This window comes from Musca autumnalis, unplaced genomic scaffold (assembly GCF_047663935.1).
Source record: "Musca autumnalis isolate F117 unplaced genomic scaffold, ASM4766393v1 scaffold_1, whole genome shotgun sequence".
Lineage (NCBI taxonomy): Eukaryota > Metazoa > Arthropoda > Insecta > Diptera > Muscidae > Musca > Musca autumnalis.
The window spans coordinates 258,387,957-258,402,467 of NW_027411644.1; the positions used below are offsets into that span (position 1 = coordinate 258,387,957).

The 14,511-nt window shown below is 35.4% G+C and overlaps 2 protein-coding genes across 8 annotated transcripts; one reads left to right on the top strand and one right to left on the bottom strand.

Moving 5' to 3' along the window:
• Positions 1 to 3,476: 3,476 nt before the first annotated feature.
• Positions 3,477 to 8,953, top strand: LOC141389455 (ATP synthase subunit s, mitochondrial). Of its 7 annotated transcripts, none has more exons than XR_012409049.1 (4): positions 3,481 to 3,611; positions 4,513 to 5,263; positions 5,333 to 5,509; positions 5,580 to 8,953. XR_012409049.1 is itself a non-coding variant. In XM_073960947.1 (2 exons), the coding sequence occupies exons 1-2, from the start codon at positions 3,663 to 3,665 to the stop codon at positions 5,163 to 5,165; spliced, it is 696 nt and encodes a 231-aa protein (XP_073817048.1). In that variant the 5' UTR covers positions 3,569 to 3,662; the 3' UTR covers positions 5,166 to 5,268. The 7 variants fall into 7 exon arrangements, 1 of the variants encoding a protein (XP_073817048.1); XR_012409047.1 differs by having other exon boundaries at positions 3,565 to 3,705; XR_012409050.1 differs by lacking the exon at positions 5,580 to 8,953 and having other exon boundaries at positions 3,477 to 3,560; positions 5,333 to 5,520.
• Positions 6,983 to 8,828, bottom strand: SerRS (Seryl-tRNA synthetase). The gene has a single exon (XM_073960940.1). It carries the CDS (start codon positions 8,826 to 8,828, stop codon positions 7,320 to 7,322), a length of 1,509 nt encoding a protein of 502 aa, XP_073817041.1. The 3' UTR covers positions 6,983 to 7,319.
• Positions 8,954 to 14,511: the final 5,558 nt, after the last annotated feature.

A 14,511-nucleotide genomic window follows, 5' to 3' on the forward strand; every position in this document is an offset into this window, starting at 1 on the left:
CATTCAAAAGCACGTACTAGTCGCCCGCGTATGCCGCAGGTATGTTCGGCAAACGGAACAAGGTCCTCAAGTCCCTAGCCTGCAGCATTTGGGATGCAGATAAAGATACGTGGCGCCAGTTTGGTCCGCGAGTGTAAGTGGAACGCAATAGAAAATAATCAAACTTGGCACATGTCTTCAGTGGACCATACACATGAGGATGCAATGATACTTCCAGTACGTTACAATGCTTGCTCAGGAGTTACCGTAAGAGCCATCAACATCACCATCTGGTGGGTAGCCCTAAACATTCAGGTACTTCAAGAAATATCTTCACGTTCTAGAAAGGGAGGTCCAACGATACAGGAGAGAATCCTTAGATCAAAAAGCATATCAAGCAAGCTTGAATAGCATTCACATGGACGTTGTTGCAAAGGTCATTAGCAACTATAGTGAGAATAAAATCCTCGGAATACATCCGCCATCTATCGGAGCTGTAGTGCGATTCTCTAACACATTTTTCGAGTTAACGACAGAAATCTGTAAAATTGAAATGCTTATAAATTCGGTAATTACCAATATTTTTCGGTAAGCTGGCGACCAAACGAAAGTAGTCATAAAGTTCTACCGATAGCAACTGTATTGTCAACTTGTATTTGAACTTTTCATTCATAACTTTCCGTTTTAATTTTACCTACATTTGTCGTTAAGTCAAAAAAATGAGTTACAGAATCGCACTAATAAGGAGCGTTAGCTGCCACGACACACCAGAGTAGTTTTGGCTGAACTACGCTCGGGATATTGCAGACGCCAGAATTGGCAAACTTCTGCCCAGCATGCGGCATGGGTCCGTACAACATACTGCACCTTTTCAACTGCCCTGCCAAAACTATTCATCTAACTCCAGTGGATCTGTGGTTACATCCCATCGAAGCAGTCGCATTCCTGGAACTGGAGCCAGATTGAACAGAAAGAACACCCAAATATACAATAATAAGCACTGTTATAACGACAACATATTTGCTTTGCATTTTTGTTTAAAGAGAAGTGAACATTTTTTTGATGTAGTAGTTAAAATTGTAAAAGCTTTTTAGTTCTGGAACACAACTATTATATCAAATATTTTACGTTGGCAACCCTACAAACATAAAGATTATTGTTGGCAACGATTGGTCTGTTCCTTTACTTTTGAAAGTGGTAAAACCGGCAAAAGTAGCAAAAGTTGTAGTCTGGTTCCATATGAATTGTATGGTGTCTGAAGTAAAGGAACGCTTTTCGAGTAAAAAGTTGTAAAACTTGAAGATTCTTGCACGTAAAGGAACAGAGCTGATGTCTGTTTAAGTGATGTTTACACTAGCCATCAATGTCGTATGTCCCAATTTACATTAGGCGAGTTTACTTGCGGCAATTGTCTGTTTGTAGGTGAGAGAGGGTGCTGAGAGGCAAAGGGTTACCATATGCCTCACCTCTCTCTCCTACAAAATGACAATTGCCGCAAGTAAACTCGCCCAATGTAAATTGGGACTATGAGATGTCAAATTTGCTACCTGTGAATAGCTTTGTTCCAGAACTAAAAAGTTTTTACCCATTTAACACATTTTTCCCCAAAAAGGCGTTCCCGTACGCCAAAAACGTTGCAAAATGTTCACTTCTATTTGAAAAATGGCGCTGAATAGCTTTCTTTTTAGAAACTTTTTACGAACACACCTAATGTCATTTGAAAATAACATTTGCAGGTGTGAACGCACAAATTGAAAGTTGTATGGATTACGCAAATTTTGACAAAACAATGTCGAGTGGATAAAAAAAGTGAAGGCCTTGACAGAATCAGCTCGTCATAGTACGGTTACATTAGAGATTTTTACCGGGTTAACCTACTTCATGAGGATTTATTTGACGTTTGCGTTATGGAATTGACATTTGAAACCCAAACCCACTGGGTTATCCGGTTAAGTGTAACCGGGATATTAGGCCATGTTTATATTATAGCCTTTTGCAGGGTTAACCTTCTTAATGAGGATATATTTGACGTTTACGCAAAGGAATTGATATTTGAAACCCAGTGGGTTTCTTAAATCCGGTTATATATAAGTTTTGTCTTTTTACTTTTTCAGTTATAATGATTCAGTAAATTCTTTTCAGAGAGTAATGCTTCGTTTACATTCGGCGTCGTTTCGTGATTTCGAAGGCGTTTCGTGATTTCGCGCGGAATCAAACTAATTTTATCATGATTTCGCATACAAAAATGAAATCATCTCATTTCGTGATTTCAGCGAAATCAACATCGAAATCACAGTACACATGATATACAACCTTTCTTTTGCCTAAAAAAGTACCAAAAGTTGCAACACTTTTCACGTATCACAATAAACAAGGTAGATGTGCGAATTGCTGGAACAAAAAATGTTAATATCAAAATTTGTAAACAATGTGAAAAAATATTAAATTACATTGTTACAATGATATTTTTCATTGTGTTCCCGTACTTTTTTTAAGTCCCGGTCCACACTAACGTGAATTTCATGAAATTAGGCGTTCTTAAATCGAATTCCCCACTACAGCAATTTTATGATTTTACTCTACTATGGAAATCGATCTAGAGACGCATAATTTCATGCAATTTTTTCAATGAAATCACTCTAGTGTGGACCGGGACTAATGGTAATGTTAGAAAATAGACCGAATTGTCAAAAATTGCTTCCCCATACAAATTTCGTAAAAAATACGGGAACGGAAAAATGAGGGAAATTGCAAAAACTCCAGCAGAAATGTCAAAATCAACGTATCAGCTATAATATTAGATACCAATGAACATATGAACATGCTTGCTGCTAGTTTCTACTAGGCCAAAATTTTATGGCAGAAAACATGAGAAGAGTGTGTTATTCGGCGCTATTGTTGTTTAAAGAGAAGTGCAAGTCTTGCTAGATTTCGGAGTACGGGAACGCATTTTTAGCACTAAATGGAAAAACTACTGCAAGTACTAATATTTTGCAGATTCTGAGCAAAACTTTTATCTATCAAAATTTATTATTATGATGTCTCAACCATAAAATTATTTTTTATTTTTTCATTTGTTAGTACTATACACAATTAATACGATATATAGATAATTTTACGATAATTTTCCAAATAAATTTGTAAAGTTCTATATTGTCGTATATTTTTGACGATTTAGCAATTTCTCAGCAAACAACTGTCAAAATTGTTCTCTCTCTTCGCTCTCTTTTACTGAACTTTTGTGTAAAAAGACGGCATTTAGTAACAAGTATTACAAATTATCACGTAAAAAGACACACCTACTATACTATTACTTGCTTTCAAATAGGCCTGTTCGATAACTCAAAAGTTTGTACAAATTTGGAATGAGAAGTTGTTGCAAGTACTTGCAAATACTTTTTACTTGCGAAGTTATCAAACAGACCTAATGTAAAATTATATTGGGTAACGCCGGCGGAATTGTAAAGAGGCTCTGGCATTCCTGTATAATTTGACATTTGGGAAGCCGGCCGCGACATTGATTGCTAGTGTAAACAACACCCCTTTACGAAAGAAAATTACATCAGCTGACTCCATTATTTGTTTGTATTATTTGTACTGCGTATTTGGCATATTTGTACTGTATATTAAAAGTATATTAAATATGTTAAATTATATAAATTATTAAATTTGGAGCAAGTTGAATGTTTTCATTAAGCTCTGATCGGGACCAAATTTTTTTCACAGGTAGGTCTCGTCACCCTGATCACAAATATATATAACATTTATTGCGGAAGTCCATACTTCCCGAGATATGGGCCTCTGAAGTTCCGAATATTCCTTTGTGTGTAACTTAGCTATTTTTGAACGGATAATGATAATATGGATACTACTGTAAAGCTTAAGGTATATACTATAATATTTATACATTTTATTATAAATAGACGGTCTTCGGCCGAGGATTTAAGACTTTTTCTATGGACAGGTGCAAAATCTAGGGAACGGCAACAAAATTTTCTTTAACATCATACATTTTCTCTAAATAGCCGGCCTTCGGCCGGGGATTTAAGACTTTCTCCTATGGACAGATTCGAATCTAGGGAACGGGAACCAAATTTTCTTTAAAATCACAAAAGTTTCTCTAAGTAGCCGGCCTTCGGCCGGGGATTTAAGACTTTCTCCTATGGACAGGTGCAAATCTAGGGAACGGGAACCAAATTTTCTTTAAAATCACAAAAGTTTCTCTAAATAGCCAGCCTTCGGCCGGGGATTTAAAACTTTCTCCTATGGACAGGTGCAAATCTAAGGAACGGGAACAAAATTTCTTTTAAAATCATACATTTTTGTCTAAATAGTCGGCCTTTAACAAGGGAATTTTCGGAACTTCAGAGGCCCATATCTCGGGAAGTATGGACTTCCGCAATAAATGTTATATATATTTGTGATCAGGGTGACGAGACCTACCTGTGAAATAAATTTGGTCCCGATCCAAGCTTAATGAAAACATTCAACATAAGCCTTAAATTTAATTATTTAAATTTTCTCAATACTCAGAATTCGGAATGATTGCTGGAAGGAATTTAAATCTTCTAAGGAACAGTTTCCTCACAACTACCAAACACATTTGGAACACACCAACTACAAATGCACCGGTCAACAATGCTTCCAGACAACTTTGGGGCTATGTGGCTATTGCATTTAATCGTGTAGATGCTGATCGCCAGAGATTGGTAGGACCTGATCGTCTATGTGCGGAATGGGTAATTAAGAATGGCGGTGGAATCTGTACAGTCGATGCACCTAACCGCCTTATCAACAGCTACAATATATTACCTCCTGAAGACCATAGATTTAAAGTGAAGGTTGTCGATGGGTCTGGAGCATCACTAATGAAAATTGGATTGGAGCATTTTAAAGGCTGTAATCACATAGATACCGTTATTTTTCATAAATGTAAGCACTTGGAGTCGGATGGTTTAAATGGATTGGTGCATCTTAAGGATACACTGAAATCTCTACAAATATCGGAATGTAATAACATTAGTGATGATGGATTTGATGTTATTGGGGAAATGAAAAAGTTGCTTGAGTTGCGCATATTCAATATGAGTTATGTAAAAAATCTGGATGCAATTGTTCAAAATCTCAAGAAGGCGCTGCCAAATTGTCACATCGAAACCACGGAGAAGCAGAATGACGAAAAGTAGATTGCCTACTGCGAAATATTATTAATTTATTGACATTATTTATTTATTGCGTGTAAATGTTTAAGAATATATGAGATGTTAACGAAATTGAATGTGAGGTAAGCCACAATATTGTTTGTTTTTTATTTTAAATAAGAAAAAATTCTTTATTTTTTTATATGTGGAAGATATAAAGATCTAAACCTCAAGAAGGCTCTGCCAAATTGTCACATCGAAACCACGGAGAAGCAGAATGACGAAAAGTAGATTGCCTACTGCGAAATATTATTAATTTATTGACATTAGTTATTTATTGCGTGTAAATTTTTAAGAATATAAGAGATGTTAACGAAATTGAATGTGAGGTAAGCCACAATATTGTTTTTTTATTTTAAATAACTATTAATTATTTTTTTATATGTGGAAAATATAAAGGTCAAGGCACATTTATAGAAGGCAAGAGTACAATCAGCTGTATTTTTACTTTTTTTTTTTGTAAATTTGGTTTTCAAAATGAAATTTGAAACTTCGAAATTTGCTACCATAAAATACTTCTTTTCATCCTAAACGTGTAATAAAAATTACCTACGACAGTTCTAAATGCTTTTTATTTACATTTTGATTCAAATTTCAAATTTGTTCTATTTTAGAGGATTTTCAAAATTTATTTATGTTTTTCCTAAGAACATTTTTGGAACGACCCTGTTGTTTTTGTAAATTTGTTAGATGTGTAATTCATGCATGTACCTTATGTGCCTTGATTAAGATAAATGCGCCTTGATAAAGATAAATGTGCCTTGATAAAGATAAATGTGCCTTGGTATTCTATATATAGAAGGCTGTCTAAATGCATTCTATAGATGAAAAAGCTAATGATCTTATATGTATGGAAAAGCTTTTAAAAAGTCATCTTTACATGGTAATTATTCTTATATGGATTCTCTAGGGAACACATTCTATCAACTACTTGAATGAAGTACACCCTAGCTGCTTTCGAATGGAATGTATCCACCATGCTTCTGAAATGTATAACATCACGGCCAGTAGGTAACGGGGTTTTATATGCAGTAATTTGGTCATTTTTGATTTTGAACTACTTGCTCCATCAAAGTAGATTCTATTCTTCTTTTTTATATCCAAACTGTTGTTGATACAGACGTACCTACCTAATGGACAGTGTAAAGCTTGGGTCATTTCTGATCACATCTTTTAAGACCGCCTCTAACATAGGGTTAGGGATTATTCTGAACGAAAATTTTCCGAGAGTTTTAATTTAATTTATTTCAAGATTGGTAACCAAAACAATAAGGCCGTATATGTTACAAAAACAAACTTAACACAAACCGCCGTTTCAACTTCCCGGTAACCCATGGGATCCAGCTTCGATTGACTTACTACTGTCTTGTCCTCACCCGGACATGCAGTACATTTCCAATACCTTTTCCTGGTATTGGTTCTGTTGTTGTTGTAGCAGCATGAAACCTACGTAGAAGTGTACGTTTGATGCTGTGTTGGCAGCCGCAGGCCGTATTGGTTATGTGGTACCTTCCTCTTCATCACTGGATACCAAATTACTGAAAAAGTGAAATTTCTACAAACTTTGCGTGTTTCCGTTCCTCTATTTGGGTGAATGTGTTAAATTTTTTAACTTCAAAAATTCCCCCCACATTTCTCTTTTTTTCGTGTGCTTAATTTGGCTATTGAATTGCTAGATACTCTTGGTCAAACCACGATATGGTTTCTTTTCAGGCAATTATCCACAGGTTCGACAGCGAAACTGTTGCAACAACGGTACTATTCATTTCTAAATATTGCCCCATTCAAGTTAAAAACATCTCTCTGTTGTAATTTTACTTTATTCCTCGTGTTGTTTTTGACAAATGTATGTAATATCGCTAAAATAATGAATATCGGGAGTTAAAGTTACAATTTTCTGCGTTTAATCATTTTAAAACTAAGAACATTTTTCCTTGTGAATAATAAATTAGAAATACCTTAGAAAATACCATTTCGAAAACAAATCTCCCTTAGAGTTGTCATATAAATTGCTACTGATATTGGGATTTCATAGTGAATTGTTGTATTACTTTTTAAGCGTATTATTATTAGAAAATGCATAATTATCGTTTTCAAATGTTTACTTAAACTATGGGCCTTGTTTTTTTAGTCTAAAATTTATGCAGCTGCAGCATCTTTCTTGTTACCACCCTTGCCAGCCTTTTTGTTGGTGGCAGCAGCAGCAGCTTCAACATCAATAGGAGCAGGCTTTACAAATGGAATCTCATCTTGGTATTTTTCGGGCATATATTTCTTTAGGGGTTCTGGCACCTTAACACCTGTCTCTGTTTGATGTGTTTCCAAGATGGCACAAATGACACGTGTAGCGGCACACATTGTAGCATTCAACATATGTACATAGTCGACAGCGGCATTCATTTTCTTGGTTTGACCATAACGTACCAAAAGACGTCGGGCTTGGTAGTCGAGACAATTGGAACAGGATACCAATTCACGGAATGCACCACTACCGGCAAACCATGCTTCCAAATCCAATTTCTTTGCAGCAGCATGATTAAGAGCTCCCGAAACAATGTTCACAATGCGATATGGGATACCCAAAGATTGGCAGAAAGCTTCAGCATTACCAATCATTTCATCCATCATTTCCCAAGATTTGTTGTCGTGGGGAGAAGTCAAAACGAATTGTTCCACCTTTTCGAATTGATGGACACGGAAGATACCACGGGTATCACGGCCATGAGAACCGACTTCTTGACGGAAACATGTAGACAAACCGGCATATTTGATGGGCAACGATGCTTCTGGTAGCCATTCATCACGATGATAGGCGGCAATTGGTTGTTCAGAAGTAGCAATTAAGTATTTTTCATCCGTGCCAGATTCTTCAGCCTTTTCACTGCCTTTGCCAACTACTTTGTAAAGTTCTTCATCGAACTGGGACAATTGGGCAACTTCTTGCATAACCTCCTTACGCATAAAGAATGGTGTATACAATGGTACATAATCCTTGGCGTACAACAAGTGAAGGGCATGTTGAATTAAGGCCTGTTCCAAAAATACAGCAGGACCAGTTAAAAAGTAACCACGTCCACCCGATACAACAGCGCCCTTATCACCATTCATACCATCGATCATAACAATCAAATCAACATGAGAGTATTTGTTGCGTTTTGTGCAATCACCAAATGTCCTCTCCACCTTGTTTTCTTCTTCATCATTGGACACAGGAACGGATTCGTGCAAATGATTACCCACTTCTCTCAAAGCTTGATTACGTTTTTGTTCGGCCTCTTGCAACAGTCTTTCATTCTCAAGCATAGCTTGGTCAATCAATACACGAACTTTCTTGATTTGATTTACTGTTAGGGTGGATAATTTTTCAGCATTCAATTCGGTTAAATCCTGTTGGACCTCAGCTGGAACTTCTTCAGCTTCATCGCCTTGAGGTTCCTTCTTTTTCATTTTCTCACCAATAACCTTGCTGCAAACATTTTTCACCTTGTTCAGATTATCGGCACGATGACGTCTTTGACGCCACTCGGTATCTTGGCTGATGACAGTCTCGACCAGAGCCACGTCTTTAAAACGTTTTTCTTGATTCTTACGAATGGCATCGGGATTACCACCCTTGTCACTGCGGAAAAGATCCAAATCCAAGACCATTTTGATTTAAGAAATGATGAAATCGGCAGTAATTATCCTTTTTTTATTCCGTAAACAGAATGCAATGCCAATCGATTCGCTTCTTCTTCGTTCGGGTGAATCACAACGTAACGTGGCTGGCCAAATGTCTTGGGTTTTTTCTTCTCTTCAAAAAAAATTTGCGAAACATATGCTTGCCAATGTTACCACATCGAGTAGAGAGAAATACTTAGGGGTAGTTTACACTATATGTAAATGTCATATGACACGAAATAAAAACATTCCATATCTACCCACGCAGGCAATGTGGAGACGAAATTTTATTACATTTTTGCTGGTGTGGACGCACAAAGTAAATGGAGTAAGGAAAATCACCAATATTGCACATATTATGTCATGTTTACACGAGCGTTTCAATTACGTTGTTCGCCTGTCGAACGACGTACACGAATTAACCCGTTTCCACGACACCATTCGTAATTAACAGAAACATAAACAAAATTTCCTTAATTTTTGTTTCCTTGTTTTCTCGAAAATTTGAACCGAAAACACATAAAATATGCATTAAATCAATAGGAAAAGCAATAGACTTTCCTTCAAATGTATCTTCTATATTCAACTACACACATTTCATTCATTTTTTCCATAAATTCAGAATAATTTTGTATTTTCAATATATTTTTATATGTTTCTATTTTCAAAATTAAAGAGAGAGAGACATGACAAAACAATGTTTGTGTATACAGACTTTCAGTTATTTGTTTCCTTTTTGTTTCTGATTTTTTACGCGATTTTGAACTAATGGACATGAAATGTGTGTGGAATTAAGAAGGAAACACAACCATCTTCCATCTGCATCCATATAAAATGTTTAGTTCATTAATTTTCATTCATCTTTTTTCCTTTTTTCTAAAAATATTTGTGTTTTCAACAAATTTTTTAATTTTGAATTTAGACATGTCATAATTAATTTTTTCGATAAATTCTCTCATTTGTTAGAGATGGGACATATTTTATCGTTGTTCGGAGAGTATTTCTAATCGAACAACGTAGAAAAATCGTCGTTCGTTCATAGAATTTTGTGTGGGGAAATAAGTAATTTTATTTATTTATTTATAGTTAGGCTTATAGTAAATATAAGACTAATATACAAAATACAGCATTAGCGACAAAGGCCATCAGCTGATACATTGTGTTTGTATAATTTTTAAATAATTAAATTATTTTGCTTAATATATTGAAATATACAATTTATATTTTGGATGTTGATATTTTTAAGCATTTCCAATCCTTGGTTTTGTAGAATGGTTCGTTGTTGGTGAGATAGAAATCTGCATGTTACGAGAATATGTTTAATGCTGACCATTTCGCCACATTTTGGGCATCTGTTGTCAATATTCCTGTTTATTAGGTATCCATGTGTTAATATGGTGTGACCCATACGTAATCGGGAGTAAACCTTGATTTTCTTTTTGTCAACGTTGGTGGGATATAATGCGATATTGTAAAGTGGATTAATTTCACTGTAGTGATTATGATAAAAGTTGCTCATGTTGTCCTTATGTAGTTGACGCAGTCGATTAAAAATGTGAGTTTTAATATCGAGGGTTTCGACTATGGCATTTTTTATAAGAGGTGCTTTGCATGCATTTTTTGCAGCGGTATCAGCGAAAACGTTCCCTGCTATGCCAACATGGCCAGGAATCCATATTAGTTTAATATTATTATTACTGGATATTAGCTCATCTCTGATTTTATTGATACCAGTCCATTTTGTATTAGAGATATTTCCTATGCATTTCATCGCCGACAAACTATCGGATAGAATTAACGTTTTACTTTTGGTTCTTTTAGCGATATTAACGGCTTCGAGTATACCTGCTACTTCCGCTGTTAACGTTGAGCAATAATTTGATAGTATTTTCGATGAGAGAACTTTACCAGCACTACTCACTACTGCGTATGCCGTGATGAAGTCGTTTTTTGATGCATCTGTAAACAGAGTGTCCCAGTTTGTATGTTGTGCAATTAGACGATTAAAATTGGTTATATATATCTCATTGGGTGTGTTATCTTTTTTGTACACAGATAAAGATATATTACAGGAATCTTCGGAATACATCCATACAGGATATTTCTCAGTATAGCTTTTTGTTTTCCCCACAAAGTTTAATACATTGTTTTTAACACATTCATATATTATAGATGGAACTTTGGGATTCCTTTTCGATGTAATTACTTTTTTGACGTCTTGATTGATTATTGAGGAGGTTATGGAAAGAATTTTAGGTAATAATCTGTTCCTTATTTCAAGGTACCTTTCCTCTAAGGGCGGTAAACCTGATTCAATAAAAAGCGTTTTAATAGGCGTAGTTCTGTATGCGTATATACTGGATCTAACAGAACCATGGTAAACCGACTTAATGTATTTTAATGAAGAGTTTGGACTGTTTCCGAAGAGATAAAGGCCATAATCTATTTTGCTTAAAACAAGTGTTTTAACAAGATAAGTGAGTGTGTTAATATGAGCGTAAGATTTGTTAGCAAGGTATTGAATTATATTTGATCTAGGTATAAGATCCTTTTTTAGCCCTAATAAATGGGTTCTCCAGCGATAATTTTTCTCAAATATTATTCCGAGAATTTTCAATTGAGTTACATATGGAAATGCTATATTGTTGACTGAGAAATCATTCGGTTGGCATTTCTGTTTTCTGCAAACGTGTAGTATAGATGATTTAGATGGGGAAATTCTTGTTCCCGAAATTTTACACCAGTTTAAAATTTCTAATATTATTTTAGAAAACGTGTTGTTAGAGTCGGTGTTATCCTTTTGTTGACTTAAGATGTATACGTCATCAGCATAAAGGCAGTGGTATATTTTTTGGTGGTTGTTGATTATAATGCTTATTTGATTGAAAGCAATTTGGAACAGTGTTACCGAAAGGGGTGGTCCTTGAGGTATACCGTTTTTTAGTGGGAATGTTTTAGAGAAGAAATTGTTGATTTTAACACGGAATTTTCTGTCAGTTAAAAAGCTCTTATGGGTACTTTACACGATATGTTTTTAACATATGGCTTGTCACTTTTTAAATACAAAATGTATATGCAAAGTGACAACCCACATGTAAAAAACATATCGTGTAAAGTACCCATTAATGTAGTTTAATATTTTAGCTCCACATCCCCAGGACGACAAGGAGTCTAATTTATTCGTAGTTATGGGTCGAACAACGAATAGAGAACGAACGAGGTACCGTGGAAACGGGCTATTAGCGACTATATAATGATGGAAAATTTCATGTCATATGACATTACATATAGTGTAAACTACCCCTTAGGCTGCTTTAGACTAAATGGAATTTAGTGCAATGGAACAAAATTACATCCGAAACTCGAATATTTTCTTTTCTGTCGATAGGCCTTGTCTTTCTGTTTACGGCAACATTTTATTTATTTTCTGGCTGGAACGTACCCGTTGAATTGAACCCAAGGCGTATGCTTTTTTTGAACCCAAAGTTTGAACAAAAGACCAGATGTGAAACCGGTTATACCAAAACATACATTAAAGATAGGTCATGTAGACTGCCGGTCTTTGGTGGGTAATTCTGGTTTTTTACGGTTAACACTTAAAATAACAAAACTTTAAAAGGTGGGCAAGTTGGTACAATACTCAAGGCGGAAAATGTAGTCAACGTCCATACTAGAGTAATTAAACTCAATTTTTTTCAAAAACGTGTTAAAAATGATCGAAAATCGCGCTATTTCTACTAATAAATGGAGAGAAAAATAATTGTTCCAGTATCTTGGATTGCTGTAGCATTTTGTTGATGCATCTCCCTGATTAAAGTGTCACGATTTGAATCAATAGGATGGTAACTCTGTCTCATGCCAATCAACCAGAGTTGAATAGTTCATGAACGAACTAGTTCAATTGAACGATTCATTGAAAAGAGCGTATGAACTAAATCAGTCGATATAGTTCAATAGCTCACTGAGCGCCGCCCGAAAGATCCACGAAGAAGATCAACGACAACAACAACGCTTAAACCGCCATGTAGAAGAAAATAATCTGAATAGATCTTATGCCTACAGGAAGCACGTATCTACTTCAACTTGTATCAATGACATACTTCATACAATTAACATTTATAAGGAAAAGAATGATAAAGTGTTATTACTGTCAATGGATGTATCTAAAGCAGGCCTGCTCAAGGTGCGCACCTGAGCTGTCGGTGTGTGTCAATTTTCTCACACACACAATTTAAAAAGAGAGCTTTTGTTTTTGTTTTGAATATTTTCAAAATTAAAAATCAGTCTCTATTGAACATTCAATGAGGAAGGTTCTGTTTTCGAATTTGTCTATGAATTTATATGCGTACACTGAAAAAATGAATGAAGATACTGAATACGAATTTTTATTTGCCTAAAATTTTTACGGCAAATTAGAGTGTTTGGTTTGTCAACGCACTTTGGTTTGTCACGAACTTGATTTGCAACAAATTATAACATCAACAGTCACATTTGGTCAAAATAAAATAATTATTCTACTCTATATTTTGAAATATAAAATAAAAAAAAAACTGTTACGATATTTCTCACAGTATACAGAGAGACAAAGGAAAATTGAAATTTGTGTATTTCAAAACCAACACAATTACAAAATGTGTTTGTATGTGTCTGAGCAGGCCTGATCTAAAGCGTATGAATGCGTCGACATTAGCTGTCTTTTTACCATATTGCAGGAATTGCATATACCTGAACAAATTAGGACATGGATTATAAACTTTATATGCAAAAGAACACTCAGAATGGGAAATTCCCGGCTTAATATATACAATGACATTCCACAAGCAAGTTGTCTAAGTCCCACTCTTTTCAATCTCTACACGCTAGGACTGCATGGCATATCAGACGATAACACCAATCTCTTCCAATACGCGGATGATTTCATCATAATAGTTCACAGCTTCAACTTTGAAATTGTAAATAGGATACTACAGCATAAAACGAATACTTTTGTATCTCTACTAATGAAATTAAATCTTGGTGATGTATGTTGCAAAAGGAGGCCGTAAGAGACCTTGTGTGATGATCAATAGTAACCAAGTCAATGTCGTAACGTCCATAAAGTTTTTGGGCAGGCACATTAAAAATTGTTTAAATTTGAATTTGTTAACGTTTCTGTAATCGTTTTATTTAAGATGTGCGGCTGATTGGGCCACAGCATCCGATCCTAGTGTTGGGGCTGCCAACAAACCCTCTAGGCCGGGTAGCCTTCTCACTTTAGCTATCGACAGACGGTTGTCTGTGCGATATTACCAGGGAATACTTGATTTAAAAAAATCGGAAGTAGTGAGCTGCTTGAAAAGTTCAACAAATGAGTCACCTCTGGCCACTCCCAAGTGAGTGGCGATCAGAGGCTTTCCGTACCGAAGTACACATCTGAGAAAATTCCCATACCGCCCTATGTTCAACATGAACTTTGTTTGTTTTGAGATGTTTTCATATCATTTTGTATCACATTTCTTTATCAAATAAAAAAGGACATATATATACATTAAAAACACAGCCCAATCATGAATGAAAATTCCGTGCGGAATTTCTCTCTTTTCCCGTCTTTGCTATCACAAACAAAAAATCCGCACGGAAAAAAATTCCGATGGAGAAAAAGTAGGTATCATGAACGCTCTCAAACGTGTGT

Bases quoted from the DNA above. Each gene is read 5' to 3' on its own strand.
- LOC141389455 (XM_073960947.1), top strand. From the start codon at position 3,663: ATGTTTTCATTAAGCTCTGATCGGGACCAAATTTTTTTCACAG. The intron at 3,706-4,512 runs GTAGGTCTCGTC...CTCAATACTCAG, and splicing joins GGACCAAATTTTTTTCACAG to AATTCGGAATGATTGCTGGA.
- SerRS (XM_073960940.1), bottom strand. From the start codon at position 8,828: ATGGTCTTGGATTTGGATCTTTTCCGCAGTGACAAGGGTGGTAATCCC.